This window comes from Macrobrachium nipponense, chromosome 12, assembly GCF_015104395.2.
Source record: "Macrobrachium nipponense isolate FS-2020 chromosome 12, ASM1510439v2, whole genome shotgun sequence".
Lineage (NCBI taxonomy): Eukaryota > Metazoa > Arthropoda > Malacostraca > Decapoda > Palaemonidae > Macrobrachium > Macrobrachium nipponense.
In genome coordinates, this window is record NC_087205.1 from 30,102,594 (window position 1) to 30,119,277 (window position 16,684).

The 16,684-nt window shown below is 36.9% G+C and overlaps 2 protein-coding genes and 1 long non-coding RNA gene across 4 annotated transcripts in view; 1 reads left to right on the top strand and 2 right to left on the bottom strand.

Annotated features, from left to right (window-relative positions):
- LOC135224449 (uncharacterized) overlaps nt 1-16,684 on the bottom strand; it is a 289,668-nt gene that overhangs the window by 212,382 nt on the left and 60,602 nt on the right. The window lies entirely within an intron of this gene.
- The window catches only part of LOC135224448 (scavenger receptor class F member 1-like), a 315,394-nt gene that overhangs the window by 182,466 nt on the left and 116,244 nt on the right, over nt 1-16,684 (top strand). The window lies entirely within an intron of this gene.
- Nucleotides 6,112-16,540, bottom strand: LOC135224447 (uncharacterized). 2 transcript variants are annotated; one of them, XM_064263437.1, is made up of 4 exons: nt 16,407-16,540; nt 10,487-10,575; nt 8,861-9,068; nt 6,112-8,752 (listed from the first exon to the last, which is right to left on the bottom strand). In XM_064263437.1, the coding sequence occupies exon 4, from the start codon at nt 8,750-8,752 to the stop codon at nt 6,146-6,148; it is 2,607 nt and encodes an 868-aa protein (XP_064119507.1). In that variant the 5' UTR covers nt 8,861-9,068; nt 10,487-10,575; nt 16,407-16,540; the 3' UTR covers nt 6,112-6,145. The 2 variants fall into 2 exon arrangements, with proteins under 2 accessions (XP_064119507.1, XP_064119508.1); XM_064263438.1 differs by having other exon boundaries at nt 16,421-16,537.

The window sequence follows — 16,684 nt, forward strand, 5'->3', positions numbered from 1 at the left end:
ATCACGAGACTTGGGATGAACCAGTAAGCGAGATAATCCTATACCGGTGTACAAGGAGCATCCTAATTTATTCTCGACAAGGACTTCTCCCTTCATTATTCAGTCTGGTAGTTCCCGAGGCTACTTTTCTTCCCCCTCTCACACTTTATACAGGATTCTTTCACCTCGTTATCACTGAGACGAGGGAATTGGGCGATTTTTCTTATTTTCAACAGTTAAATTTTTCACTTCTGTTGAAATATCTCATATCTTATTTCAGTGTTAATTGAAGACACAAATGCCGATGAAATATCCCATATCTTATTTCAGTTTTGATTGAAGACTCAAATGACTCGGTCCACTTGTGTAAAATTGGAATTTTAATAAGGATGCGAATAAATACATAGTTTACATATATATTAAAAGTAGGAATATTAATATTATCGATTATTAATTAACCCTGCATGCAAGGCGAGTGTATTGTTGCAGTATTCACCGAAGTTTGAAGGAAATTCCTATTCTTGCAACTAAAATAATGACAAGAAGTATTCATTTTTATGTGTACTGCAAGAAAGACACCTAGCGAGAATATAAAAATTAATGCAGCTTTTACCTGAAGTACATTTGACGCGTAAACTATAAAAAAAAACATTCGAAAATTATACGTGTACATATATAATATATATGTTTATATATACGTTTATATATGTGTTCGTGACCATAGTAAAGAAGAGCCAAACTGGTAAAATGTCGCCACCATAGCAAAGGAGAGCCAAACTGATGAAATAATTTCAGATAATAAATTTTCCCCAGAACGAGTTTTTTTTTTTCGGGGGGAGAGAGAGAGAGAGAGAGAGAGAAGAGAGAGAGAGAGAGAGAGAGAGAGAGAGAGTTTGGTGTAGCGGGAGACAGAAAATCAATTGCTCGTTTGTTTTGTTTATTGTAGCGGTTCGAGTGTTATGAATTAATTTTCGTGCCTTAAAAAAATTTTAAAAATCAAACAACGCCAAATGTTACCTCATCAGTTTTTATTAAGGAGAATTAAAAAATTTCCTTCCACTGCCAAATAATTAAGTACTTTCTTCTTTTTTACCATACAAGTAAACCAACGAAGACAGAACCGAAAGTTTCTTCTGAATACGTAAATTACTTTTAAAGATATTGTCACATTCATACTTATAAAATGAAGACGACGTCATAAAATTTAATCACATATACAGTTTTCTGCATTAAGAATGAATCCTTAACAATAAATTTCGAAAGACAGACCAAGCTTTACATTCATGCACATACTTTTCTCCGTTCAATTCCACTGTGTTTGTATTACCTGTGATTGGTCGTGAGGGTCAACCCATCTCCCCTAACCACTATTGTTTCATGTTCCCTTCTAAGGCTACGCCGAGGATGTTTACTCCCTCTTACCAACCGAGAGGCTTCAGGTTAGATAGACCTGACTGGGTAAAGATATTGTATTTCATAGGAAATCCTATAACAGGGAAACCAAGGAAGTATTTACATAGGTTACTTTCCAAGAATTAGATTAAGGCTTTAGTAAATCTCCAGACAGGAAAATGCACGTTGTTATACCTCAAGGCCTGTCCACACGAGCGGGCCTGATCGGCGTGCTCCGGGTTTAACAGGCAAATTCTGGCTGTCTTACCCGTGAATGTTGTCCACACAGGTGAGGCGATGGAGAGGTGGGCGTGCCCGACGATGCCAGCGGTGTGTTCAGAGCGGTACGATAAACATGGTGCCTACCGCAAAGAACATATTGTGTAGCATGATAATTGCTTTGTGTGATGGAAAAGAATTAAAAGAAGAAAAAGAGGAGAATGTGGTGCAAAGAATGGCTCCGTAAAGGAAATGTATAATGTTAACGTACGTCAGCCAGGGTCGAAGCTCTAGCATCGGGCACCACCATGGTGATTTTGCTACAAGACCCATCGGACAATTTGACGGTTTGCCCGCCAAGTATGCCCATTAGAGGGAGGTCCACTGATCAGGCGTGGTCGTGTGCACAGGCCTTAAAAGAAAATACTTGCAGTATTTTAGTTTTAGCTTATTCTCTCTACTTCCTATAAATGTAGGAAAAACTTTCTGAACTTTTTATAAGTAAACTTTAGCATATAACTACATTTATTTCCCTCAACACCTAATGGTATATTATACCGTATGACGAACTGCACCCTAATTTGAACTATTTCTGTATCATTTATTACTTAATTAACGAATCGGCACTCATAAACAGCTTCGTAACAGCTTCTGTGAAAATTTGGATTACTTGTCCTTAATTCATAACCTTTAATAAAAAAAAATAATTACATTACCCATAGTTCATTTTTAGTATCTCCTTTCCACCGGGCATGAAGTATTAAAATGTGAACATTTTCAATTAAAAAAAAAAATTATTCCTCAGCATATTTAAGCGTCTATAAATGGATTGTTTAAATTAGCGATTCAAGTTACTAGTCCATAGTTGAACTACTTATGTGGAATAATATTTTTTGTCCTCTGGATCAATATATCAGCTTATCTATAATTGATTAAATCTTGAATTTATAAGGGCCTTTAATATTTTGCCTTTGCATCACCTCTCTTGCAGTCTCCTTGGAAATGACTAAATTTTCGTATATTTGAAAATTAACATCGCCTACGAAGAAAAACTAATATACCAAACTTTTGTTTGAAAATGATAAAGTTCTCTTATATTCAACATAAACCCTTTTGCGAGTTTGTTGAAGTGAAAGCAGAAAGGGTATCCACTTTTCGTCCCTGGCCTTTTCTCAGTTATATTTCTAACATAATATTTACTCTGGCGATGAAAACTGAAACTGGAATTTTTCTTTCCATAAAACTATTCCTCTGGAAATTCGAGATGCCTCTCATTGGCCTGCTAAACAAATACGTTACTTCACCTTGTACCCTACTACATAGTTTTTGGTCCTTTATTTCTTCACTGTGGCTTTATCTGTCCTCTGTCATCTAATTTTACTTATGCTTTTTCCAAATTACTGGGCCTTCGGTTAACAAAACGTAATGTAATCAATTTCAAAACAGATTTCTTCAGTCGTTCATTACCACAACATTCTACACAAGCCAAGAGAAATAGGAAAAACAATTATAATATAAACTATTCTTTTTCTAAAAATGTACGCTCTTTGGCGCTAAATAGAATTCTGTTATGTAGATTTTGAAAGTACTTAGTTTTTCATTCTCCAACAATATTATGAAACTTTAATGTATCCAAATTACAACTATCAGAACGCCTACAGAACAGCTTTCGTGCATTTATTTCTTAGCATTTAAACTGCAAAATACATCTGCACTATACCCTAGCAAACGGTCACTGCCTGCACTAACAAAATAACTCAGAAAGGCAACCAAGACATTTACACACAAGTCTGCAAGGGTAGATTACCGATTACAGGTACTGCAAGTGGCTATCTCATTCTTTGTTGGCTACCTTTAATCAAGACTCTTGCTACTAATATTTATTTACCCTAAAAGGACTTTGTGATGTAGTCTGGTGATATATTATTTTACTTGCTGCATCACACAACTTCAGTCCGACACGAAAGTGTCAAGTTTTGTGTAACTTTCAAATGGCCCTCGAGTTACGAAAAATTATGTTTCAACGCAAACCTTACCTAAAAAGATGCTAAACCTTCAGCTTCGACACCTGATTAGCCCCAATAGACTAGCGCCAATAATTGTGGTCCAATACAATTTAGTAAAGACATTGCTTTTATCGCTTATTAGAGGATTATATAGTCATGAATAGTTAACACTGAATAGTGCGAGAAATGAGACATCCCTTTTCCTTAAAGTTACGAATCTCCCAACTTAAGAGACTTATGGCTAATAAGAGGATTGCTCTACCACAAGGGTCGGGACTAGAAAATTTACATCCCAAACATCAATGTGAGACAATGATTGCCCTCTTGCAATGTAAAGAAATATTTTAGATAAACTACCCTACAGGGATAGTTTTTAAGTTGGTGACTTATTTTAAGGTGTCAACAGAGATCCACACAAATACAGTTCATTATGAACTCAAGCAGTATTGTCATTTAACTTTACATCCTAAAACATTTAAGAATTCATGCCCATAATTTTGTAATTAGGGTCCTTACGTCTCAACCATGAAAACGCTAACCTTTTCATCAAAAAAGGGTCCCCTAATAATATTAAGTCAAAACAGCCTGTGACAGGCTCCTTTACAGTCACATTTAGCGAGGCAATAAGTCCAATACTCAAAATAAGAACTGTTTAATTAAATCCTTGTCCAAAACCCATCATGACATGTCCATTTTTCTGAGAGAAGTCAGTATAGAACCTCTAGATCATTAACACTGACATGAGCAATCAATAACCCCATCTTCATCTTCCAGCAGAAAGGATAGATTACCTGGCTCGCTTACCTTCCATGTAGCTTTAGGTGTACTCCCTCATCCCCATACAATATCCACCTTACTCCACCTGTCCGCAACCACCAAAAGAATCAAATGCTAGTAGCAACAACAAAAAAGCATCTTGGGTGGGGAGCAGGAATGAGCACTAGTGACACCAAAAAGGAGAACACCACGGACAACCAGTTTTACTGCCAGGCCCAGTAGTAGTGCGACTGTGTTCTTGGTTTGGGCAATATTCGGCGGCCAAATGCGTGGAACGACGACACTGCCAGGCACAAGATTCCAGAAGTACCGCGATTACCACAAGAACCTCTGGCTGTTCGTTTAATTGTCTTACCCTCCCGGCTAACTGTTACCGATAACTCAAGTACAGTACACTATATGACTTCGGGTTTCGAGCGCAAATGCTTCAGAGGATATGGCAAAGGAATGAAGGCTATTGGAAACAAAAGCAATAACAAAGAGTTCTCGTGGAACAATGGATTTAAGGTTTGTACAAGTTGAAGCATCGGATTACAAAATTACATCAACTGCCCTTTCATCAAATTAGGATTATATTTCTTTGTATCAAAATTATCTAAATCACATCAAAACAACCTCCATTAGTATCTTCTATACCACTTTGAAATGCACTGAGGATCAGTGATTTTTATATGTTAAAAACTATTTTACAATTAATAAACTTTATTTACAACAATGATAGTCTAAAACTAATTAACTGTTACAACGATAGTCTACAATTAATTCATAACAACGACAGTCTACAGTTAATAAACTCCATGCTTAGACTTACCATCATCCAGTCTGGGGTCACCCCCAATGACCCCTGGGCCCTTTTTCAGTCCAAGGTCTTCACCTTGTTTCAGTATACAGATAGAGGATATTTTGAACAGTTCCGGTACCTTGAACATTTCTGGGACCTTGAACAGTTCCGGGACCTACTCCACATCATTACTGACAGGACCTGCCGTCTCGACAATCTTATATTACTGTCATTTGTGACGGTATGAAAGAGTCAGACTGAAGTGAAACAAACATCTGTCCGCAATTTCAGCAAGTTATAAATCATACTGTGAATGGTTTTTTTAATCTTTTAAGAGTTTTTAAATTTACCTTATAACATTTGTACGTGTTTTTCTTAGTTTTGGTAACGAAGTCATTGCATAATTAACTCATTTCTGTTCGTTGAAGTTGAAACTTGAGTCTACTGCAAAGTTCCTTTACAATTATTAAACCCATTTTAGTCTTTGCACTGCCTTTGGAAAGCAATGAACTAAACTTTACAAGGCAACGAACTAAAAAAGTATATTTTTTTAAATACTGAAATCGTCATCACATGTTTTTTTTCAGCAACTTTCGTTAAGTCATCGGAACACAATATGAGAAATTCAGATTGCACTGAAACTATTGCACTGAAACTATTATTCTCTCAGACTTACTAAATAATTAGTAAAACAAAAATATAGAAAAATTACATTAGGAGGTAATTTTCAAATTAAAAATCTTTCTCCATAAAATGCAAGGAAGCGCTTTTATACGGTCAATAAACTAAATTTACACATCTCTATAGTGCTTAAGGAAAACAATATAGGAAGTCATCAGTGTCTGTTGAACACTCAAACATTAAATATTTTAACAATTATGTGGATGGCTAATTTTACCAACCTTTAAAGTAAAGTAAGTTTCTTAACTCATGAATTAAAGCAAAGTTTCTGAAACGTGACTGACTAGATTTTAATCCAGCAATTTATTATTCACAACGAAATTATTCTGCTCTTCATGGAAATGATACAGTTGCATTTCCTACAGGGCACATCAATTTTTCCAGTCTTCAAGTTGAAGATTGCATGATGGGGATGAAGGAAATGCCCCTTTGGGCATCTATCAACAACTTCCTCTTCCACTATAGGAGACTGCCTTAAATCTGCATCACTGAACTCAATTTCTTCAACGTCGATATTTTCGCAATTCGCCAGTTCTAAATCTTCATTGGATAATATTTCTTCGCCAGTAATATCTCCCGAATTGAGAAGCGGCTTACTAGACTCGTCAAGTTCATTCGGCATTATACCTTCGTCAGTACTTACTCCTCTTACGAGGGGCTTGCATTCAAGCTTAGGAGAGGGAAGAAGTTCCTTCTTCAGCTTAGTAAATACAATTTCAATATCATCGCATTTTTCATGTTTGAAGTCTTGCAGAGGGAAATCTTCAATCAAGACTTTTTCGTCCATGCTATGAGAAGGCACATCAGTCTCATATGTAAATGTATCATTTAAATCAATGTCGACATCATCGCATTTCACATTTCCAAAACAGGGAAGAGAGGAATTTGATATTTCAGGTTTACTATGGACATCATTTGCAGTTTCATTGCTTAAACATGGAGGATCTATAAAAGCTTCTTTGTTTACACCCTTTGTATAATCTTGCCCATGGTGTAATTCAACTTCTCGTTTGAGATTCGGTACATGAAAACTGGAGGAAGTGGAATCCTGGACAATTTTACTGGATCTACCAGTCTCGTCTTGAGTTTCCTTACCATAATCCCCCTCAAACTTTCTACTCTTTTGGTAACCAAACAATGAATCGCGGCTTTGTAGGGCATCGCCTATGCTTAACCTGTCCTTTGCATTACCAAGTAAACCTTCGCCAAAAAATCGTTCTAACGGAAATTCCTTTAACTTCGAGAAAGGAATATGACCTGGAAAATTCTCCTTCTCCTCTACTTTTGCATCTTGCACATCAAACATACATTTCCCTAAAATCTCATTACGAAAGATACCCTCGCCCAGTATATCACATTTATTCGTGGATGACTGAACCTCTTCCTGATAGAAATAATCAGTTTTCGTAATGAAATTATCCGGATCACATTCAGAATTATATCTATAGCCAGGCAGACAAGCTTTTAACTCAATTTTGTTTGCCATGTTCCTTCCTGCAAATACACTGCAAGAGCCTTTTACCTTCTCAGGCTGCTCAACTTTTGTATTCGATCTCTGAACTAAATTAGGGGATATAGATTTAGTTAAATTATCTGCCTTCTTGCTCATTTCGGTACCATTATGGTGCGGTTGTGAAAATCTTCCATTATTAATTTGCCTGTTATCTTGACTGGTAGAAGTCCTCCAGATTCCCTGGTCTGTTGTTGGTAGACAGCTCTTACTCAGATTTTGTGTACCATCCTCCAAATACAATGTGGGATAATGACAAGTTGAGCGAAGTTCTTGTGACGGAGCAGCTGTTGAATAAAGGCTATTATGGTTCCAATCATTATAATCGTTGCTCTTCCAGTTCTGCACTGGTCTAGCAATAGCATTAACAGTTTTGTTAGAGGTTACCTGTCCTGATCTGCGTTCTGATGATGTTCCATTCACGTTATCTCTACGAGACTCATCCTGTAAGCATATTCCTGGAGCATTGCTTGATAACGGAGGATTTCCTTGTGATGCTGCCATGCTCAGGGAAAGCCCATTCTGCATTTGGGAATTGGTAACCACAAGAAATTTCACAGGGATGTAAAGAGCATTACTTTCGTTTAGGTTACTTTCCGTTGGAGTAGTTTTATTATAATGATTTGTTGCTAAAACATGGTTATTTTGTAGATATGGTTCCTCTGTTGGAGCTCCATTCAAACCTTTGACTCTGCTTTTAGACTGGAAATGTACAGGAAATGAGGAATATGACGTGGGTTCCTGGCAATGCTCTACAAATTTTGTCATTTCTGAAATGTTTTGCAGTTTGTCTGAAATGTTCAAAGTACTTTTTGGAAAATTACAAGAATTTCTAATAGGTACAGAAGGCCTAAAGCTTTGAGCGTTAGGCGTCAGTGGGCTGTGGTTTCTTAAAGTTCCAGGGACAGGCATTGAAGAATCTTTCGGTAGAGAACTGTCCGCTCTATGGTAGGAAATGTTAGAAAGATGGTCAACTCGAGCTTCATTTGCGAATGGCACCAGACCATTTCTGTTTGAAATAGTCATTTGATTTACACTAGGTGGTCCTACTTGGCTCATTCTGTTGCTGCGGAACTCATTGCCACGTGCTAAGTAAGAGTAATTAGTGTGATAATAGCTGGCAACATACGGATGGGGACGCTCTCTACGGCTCTTGTTATGACTGAAGCACCAATTTCGATCAGGTATGTACGAGTCATGCGAGTTATTGTTACGATAAGTGTATGGATTGTGGCGTTCTCTGCAGTTATCAGTAGATCTTGCAGGTTGCACATAAGGCGACTGGGTCCATTTCCTCTGGCGTGAAAACTCACCATTATGTTGTGGATGTGACGAATTCACTGGGCGCCCAGAATTAGTATAGGGCTGTGACCAGATATAGTTATCAAGCTGCCCTCTGTACGACATCTGTAATGCATATAAAAAAATATAATTTGTTAATGGTACACTTTAAACAGCTCAAAAGATATACATGGTATCAGGAATCAAGACAATTTTACTTTGGTGGGAAGTTACCTTTTCTGAAAATTTCCAAGTCCTGTATACTGAGTTTTGGATGATCCTAGTGGTGTCCCAGTTGGCAGCAGTGGACCAGTTTCCAAAGTAATTGTGCACTTTTTTGAAGTGGTATCTTCAATGCTGACAGTAAGAAAACTAGCCAATCCCTCGTCGATAGCCTTCGACAATATTCCAGCTTTAGTGAGAAGAACGACACGAAAATACCCTGAGAGATGAAGATAACCAATGATCAGTAACTACATCACCCAGCCTTCCAGTAACTACCTCACTCAACTGTTGTAAGACGACAACTTTGAAAATTATGATGTAAAATAATAATGATGGTTATGCAATACACAACACTGGACCTTATTTATATAATTTTAAATTGACCTAGTCAGCAAAAGTGTGGAACAGCATTTTGTGAAAGGTACACTCTTGTCGGTGATGATAATCTCTGTTTTTAGACTTTTATCACCAAACCTTCTATGACTAATTTAAGTACAGACTTAACTAAGTATGACCTAGGCTCTGGCAATCACTGGGGAAAAAATGATGAATACCAGTTATAGAAAAATGATGCATATGACTGCTTAAGTCTAACTTTATTGTTATTTGAATTATGAAGAGCTACATCCCTTCATTAACAGATTGATTGACAGGCATAAAAATGACAGGCCAGACAGAATATATGATTTAGGTCAACTGCTGGGACCTATGAGGTCATTCGGCCCTGAAACTGAAATTGGCAGTAGAGAGGTTTCAAAGGTATAACCATGAAGACTGAAATTGTTAGAGAGGGTGGAAAGGAAAATGGAAGACTGAGAAATTAACGAAGTACAGTAAAGGGAATGACAGGGGCTGCAGCTAGGGACTGAAGAGACACTGCGGATTAACTCGAGTAAACCCTACAGTATACCAAATGAGGTGCACTGACGACCTTCTACCAGGATAAAGAAACATTCAATGCAATATAACTTTTATGATTAAAATCCTACGCGATCGAAATTGGGGTTACCCATCCTGCCCTTACAAACAGTTGAGAGTCGAGAAGCCCAGTCCGAGAAGCTTTCACGATAACTCCTACATCAAATAATACTCGCTCACTAGCCAAGACAAAATTCATATTTTAATCTTATGTAAACTCATAAGAGGTCCTCATTAACTGGTTTTCATTTTCCTGTGCCATAAGATTAGGAGATTTAAAAGGCGATATTCCTAAATACTTTCCACACACAAAATATAATAAAAGTTCAGCTGCTTCATTCGAAAAAAATAAAAATAAATAAATAAAGGTGCAAAGTTTCCTACCATTTCAAATAGTCAAATTTGCCCAGGTGATATGAATTTTAAACATCACATGTGTATACAAACAATCCAACGAGAATATTAGTCTATAAAATACGAAAATTATTACATTTAAAATCAAATAAGAAATTAAAGCGTAATATAGATATATAAATACAAATAAACGCAATAAAAATTTTCATGATTTTACAAAAATACATCAGATATATCTAAATTAGTTAAATATTCCATTACGTCAAAAATACATAAGCATAATATAAATATAAAAAGCGAAATAAATGGCCCTAATGAAACTGAATTCTATTCCCACCTTTCAGATTCGTTATGCTCACTCACCGTGACTTGTCTTGGAGATCTTCAAAGGGTCCTTTCTCAACTGAAGGCAAGAAGCATATATTGTGAAATTCAGGCAGGAGGCATATGTTCTGAAAAGAAATTAAGAGTATCAAAAGCTTTTGCAAAATCAGCCAAAGGGTTGAAAAATCATGGATACCTATATTCCACAAAAACTGTACACGAACATTATTTTTATAAAAATGCCTCAACATTTTCTTCAAAAACCTTAGGAAACTGCATTTAAACTATTCACAAAAATGAAAACTGGCGAGCTGATTTTAGATGGTTTGTCAGCATTATTTGGTGATCCACTAATCCTGTCACAGACATGATATGGTGAAAGTTGTTCAGTGTCTCGTGCACTGGAAAATGTTGTATTTTTTCAGAAACCTATAATATGGTTAAGAAATATTTGTCTGCAGAAAATTTTTGAAAGCTTCACCGGTGTAAACACATTCTTAAACTAATATAAAATCCTGAACCATCACATACTTTCCAAGCCTTGGTTTCACTTTTATTTTTATTTTTGGGGGTGGGGGCGCGAGGTTAAGTAAGGCAGTCTTGTTTGGTGATCATTGCGAAAGAGGTTACACAGGTTAGGATTCACAGATAACAGACTACAGTCAGGTAGGTTGTAGCATTTTTGGGTGAGGTTAGGATCGTCATGTAAGTTGCAGCATTCTTGGTAAAGTTAGGATTCTTGGTAACAAAAATAGGATTCTTGGTAAAGTAAGGGTTGTCATTTGACTCAATCTCAGCATAGGGATAGTTTGCATACAAACTTATGTTAGATTAGGTTAGATAAGGCTGTGCTAGGCTAGGCTAGGCTAAGCTGGGCAGATTGCTGCATTCTTGGTGAAGTTTTGATTAAGTATTAGACTCCAGGGGAAGATTATCTCAGTCTAGGCAGAGTTTGCACCCAAAATAAGGCTAGGTCTGGTTTGGCTAGGCAGATTGCAACATTCTTGTTTACGGCTAGGATTGGCATTTGACTCTGTTCAAAATGTTATGGGGTTGTTCAGGATAAAACAATCCCAGTTTAGGAAGTGTCTTCATACCAACTGAAGTTAGGTTAGGTAAGGTTGAATTTTTATTAAACATTTACCTGTCTTTCTTTCGTCTCAATACACATGAAACATCTGTTCTAAATGTTTGTCCTGTTGCAAGTTTATTTTTCTTTTATAGTTACAAAAGAAACGGTTATACTCTTCGTAAAATAAGTTTTTCTAGAGTCTTCATTTGCTTCAAAAAAATGCTGTATTTGCTCTTCTTTGAAATCCATACCTCCCAAGTTTAAGGCATGCTTCTGTAATTCACAAAACTGGATATCTAGCAAAAACATTAAAAAATAACCATAATACCTCAACTTAACAGTTATACATTATAACCTAACATAACCTCCAATCTCCTCTTCTTCTTTACCATCGTTATCCCTATATTAAGGCGTCTGTTGCCTGATGTGCCTTCTCCATGCCTTCTATCAAAGGCATCAATCTAACCCAACCCAAAACACCATAAACCTTACAATACTAACAGGAAGTTAAGTTCTTACAATATGCACAAACTCACGCCATTATCAAACTAAATGTACAAACTCCCACAATGGCCAGACTTCATACAGAAGCCTCCTCCAATAACAAACTTAAGACACAAACTTAAAGAAAATTTCCAAACTTTACAAACTTTTGCGCATTTCCAAATTTTCCGGACAAGCTTATTCCATTACTAAATTAACTGCACAAACTCATTGATATTATCAAACAGAATCCATAAACTCGGTTACTATTTCAAAAGTTTGTACCATTACCAAATTTCACACAACAGTTTGGAAACATATATAAGCCACATACACAAAATCGTATAATTTAGGATAATCAAACTACTTTGCACAGCTGCAAAACTTCAAACTCATGGACTTATCATAAGAGTGAAAAAAAAACTTCCACTTACCATGAGATAAAAATTTCGTGGCAACAATATTTAAATAAAATAAATATTATTTTGCTTTCCATGAAGTTTAGAATCCAGTATTTTCAAACAACTTTTACATGAGGGCAAGCTGTCTGTGTCACTGCCCTCTTGAAGGTGGAGAGATCTGAAATTCATTGTCATTTATCTCTATCCATTTTCTGTGAATCCCAACGGTTGCTCCTGTGAAGTCTATCGTTATTTCTTACTCTGTCAACGAAAATATGTAAACTTAAATATTTCTAGAGAAAAATGCGTTATGCTTTAATATTTTGCATAAGATCATTTTATCTCAAAGATAAACTTCCAATTGAAAGATAGGACGAATTAGATCCATATGGGTGAAAACTTGTCTGTGTTGATAGTAGCGGGAAAATATTATTGGGACGTCGCTCTCTGCAATGGTTGGCAGACAAACTTAATGGTAGTGTAGACATAGAGAGGGCTATTGTGTGTGTAGTTTGAACCTAGTAATAATATTACTCATTTACTGAGCAAGTGCTCTACCTCATGCCAGGTTACAGAGTGCTCTGTCCCACTGCTCTCTTTCATCTTATTTCTCTCTAAGCCTTGCACGAGTTTGACTATTATTGGCTGTCAACCACTTATTTCTCCTTTCCTTGTCACTTTTGCTGGGAATACGATGCCAGGATACTAGACTTTTTCCCCACCTATTCGTGCATCCTACAACACACGACTGAACCATTGCTTAGAACTAAGGCGCAGACTAACTCGAATGATCAACGTGATGAAGCAGTGTTATTGTTTGGGAAAGATGTGATAATGACCACATTGATGACTCCTATTGAAACCTTGACCCAGATTATCTATATGGGATTGCATGAACTGAAGCCAGCTTGGGGAAAAATGGAAAAATTATCACATACTTGACATAGGATTGGTGGAATAAGGTTAGGCAAACTAAATCCATATCGGATAAAGCAGGAAATCAATAGTAGATGTTATGGAGGATTGACAAAATGAAATAACATGAACATAATCCAGATCACTAATGGCAAAGAAAGCAATAACAGACTTCACTCAGGATTGGACAAATAAGGTCACATTTGGAAATGGCAGGAAAAGCCATCATAGACTTGACCCAAGACTACCCGAATGAGGTTGCATAGACTGATGCCTGAGCAGAACGATCAGAGTATCACAGACTTGACCCAGACTTGGCCAAATGATGGGGTACACTAGTGGCAGGAAAAGAATATAACATACTTTACCAAAGATTGGCCAAATGAGGTAGCACAGAATGGTGGGAATAGATATCACACACTTGAGTTAAGTATATCTTAGTTTTACCAGACCATTGAGCTGATTAACAGCTCTCCTAGGGCTGGCCCGAAGGATTAGATATTTTTACGTGGCTATGAACCAATTGGTCACCTAGCAACGGGACCTACAGCTTATTGTGGGATCCGAACCACACTTATTCGAGAAATGAATTTCTATCACCAGAAATAAATTCCTCTGATTCCGTGTTGGCAGAGCAGAGATTCGAACTTTGGACCACCGGATTGGCAGCCGAGCGCGAAAATCACTCGTCCAGCGAGGAACTCATCACACACTTGAACCAGGATTAGTTAGATGAGGTGGTGCAGAAGTGGTGACTAAAATAATCACATATTTTACCTAGGATTGGACAAATAGGGTCACCTGAACACGGTTGTGTTGATAAAATCCGGATCGGTAATGGGAGGGCAAACTATCCCAAACTAAAACCAGTATCAGTTTAGGAGTGAGGCTACCTGAACGAAATCCAGAGAGAAAATGGCAGGGGATAAGATTACAGACTTGACCTGGTACTGGCTGATAAGGTTACTCAGGCTGCATCCATATAGGAAATGGTGCGACAAGGCATTCGGCAGAACAATTAGACACAGTCCGCCTTGGATTGAAGCTGTGGCCATATTACGTCACTTGGATTGAAGCTGGACCAGAGATAGCAAGGCAAAAGATCACAAACCAGACACGGGATTGGTCAAATGAAGTGACTACGCCTCTCCATGAAGAGTCAACGAGCAACCCTTTTTATTTCCTTTCAAGTGGAAGATAAAGGATCTGAATTAAAATTAACAGAAAATCGAAGAACAAAAGGAGTTACAGATCATAACAGATTTTGCGCATTTTTCTGGAAAGTAAACCATCAATTTCAGAGATAAGGACTTTGGATGTTTTAGTAAGAACATGTTGAAAATTAGTTATTGTCTATCTCTGCATAACAATATACTGTAATGTACGCCAATAATTACAGTAGAGGACGCAAATTTTGGTCGCGGAAAATTTGTTAAGGGAAATCATCTTGAATGTAAAAAAAAAAAAAAAAAAAAAAAAAAAAAAAAAAAATTAAATTTAAATCTTCACAAATTTCAAAAAATTAAAACTTGCTTATTTTTTAAAATAAAAGTGATTTTATATTGTGCTTGTATATTTAAATATCTATATACTCTATCATACTTCAATGAAAAATTAAAACGAGACACTGGTGCCTTAAAAGCACGTTCTTCCTACTCTTGAGCTGTGACCTCGCCCAAAATCAGAATTATTCATTTAACATTAAAATATATTCCAAAACAATTTCCCTGCATTTCCATTTCGCCTACATATTTTGTTTTACAAAAATTAATAGTTTCATATGTACAATTTGTTTCTTGGTATTCTTGAACTAAATGCAGGAAAATTCTACAATGTAGGGAGATATTCTTCCTCCTTTCCAGAGAAATGATAATGGACAAGAGGTGAAACCTGTAGGTAGTCGACATGATTGTAACTAGAATCAACAGTCTAGGGAAATACCTATGAAACTTCCCTTAATTCTTTTGACTTGAGAATAAGGAAACCGAATATTTATCAAGGAATTGGACGAAAGTATGGGTAATTCAGTATTGCTGAAGTCTATCGTGTAGTTCTGTATTTTTCGCCTGTTACCCTGCAAGCAAACTTCAAAATTAGCTGCCATCTCTGTTGTTAGCACTTTGTCTGGACGTTCACAGCTGGCCTCCCTAACTTAACACCATAACCACACTGGAAACTTGATTCAATGATTTAGGCTCCATTAAATATTTAAAAGTCCCATAGGACTGGATTATTGGAAAAATAAACCACAGGCCGAATTCTTACGATTGTTAACGGACTACCAATTTGATTGATAGTTTTTCTTGCTTAGGTCTACGGAGACTGGGTCTATAAAGACTACGTAAGGTCTAACAACCCAAGTAAGATCAACCAACACTCACACACACCACACACTTATATAAAGCGAAATATTAGCGAAAGACAGACGTAAGGTAATGCTGGAAAAAATACAAACCCGCCATCTCCAACACTTGGATAATTTTTTCCTTAATATTCTAACACGAGAAAAACAACTCTGCACCAATGCTTTCGTTTTATGGTCTCAATGGCTTATGCAAAACAAACTTTGCCAGCTTCGGGACTACATTACTGCAAGACTCAACACGACTGCACGATAACCAACGAACGATAGCGTCTTTCATTTCATCGGATTCAGAAACTCTCGCAAATTGTTCGAGATTTTCTCTTTAAAGTTAAATTTCAATATCGTTTACCTCATTCCTCAGCTTCTCCTCTTATGTTATTGGCACGTAGTGTAAGGAAACATGCATGCACCTGATTACAAGTTGCATGTATAAGGTAAAACGCAGCTTCTTTCAAGAAGGCATACATTTCCCATTTGTGGTATTGATAGTTTTTCTCCAAGACGCCTAGATTGAAAAACTAGGTCTATTATAGCCTTTTTGTATTGCACGCTTTACATTTCAATTCACATTATCTACCATGTACGAGCATAAGTCGCACATAGCACAGGACAGCATTAACACATTGGTCAATAATAGGCCTATAGAAAATATTATAATAGAGACCCTTATAACCAACATCCACTCCTAAGTTCTCGGTTGCGAAACAAGCAGTTAATTCTCACCTGTAAAATGTTACCTTGACATCCAATAAGAGAAAGTATATATAATTCCGTTCCAATCTCCTACAAAATCTCACGCTTTCCACAAGAAGAGGACACTGCACCACAAACACCACAAGACGTCGAAACACTTCAGATATGACTGAGCTCTCACGTTCTTCTCAAGAATGTAAACTCTCCCTGACCGCAAATAACCAATCAAAAGTAAGATATTACAGAACATGTGTGTATGGCCAATCAGGAGGCAGGTTTGAAAAAAATGACTTAACGACCATCAGGCC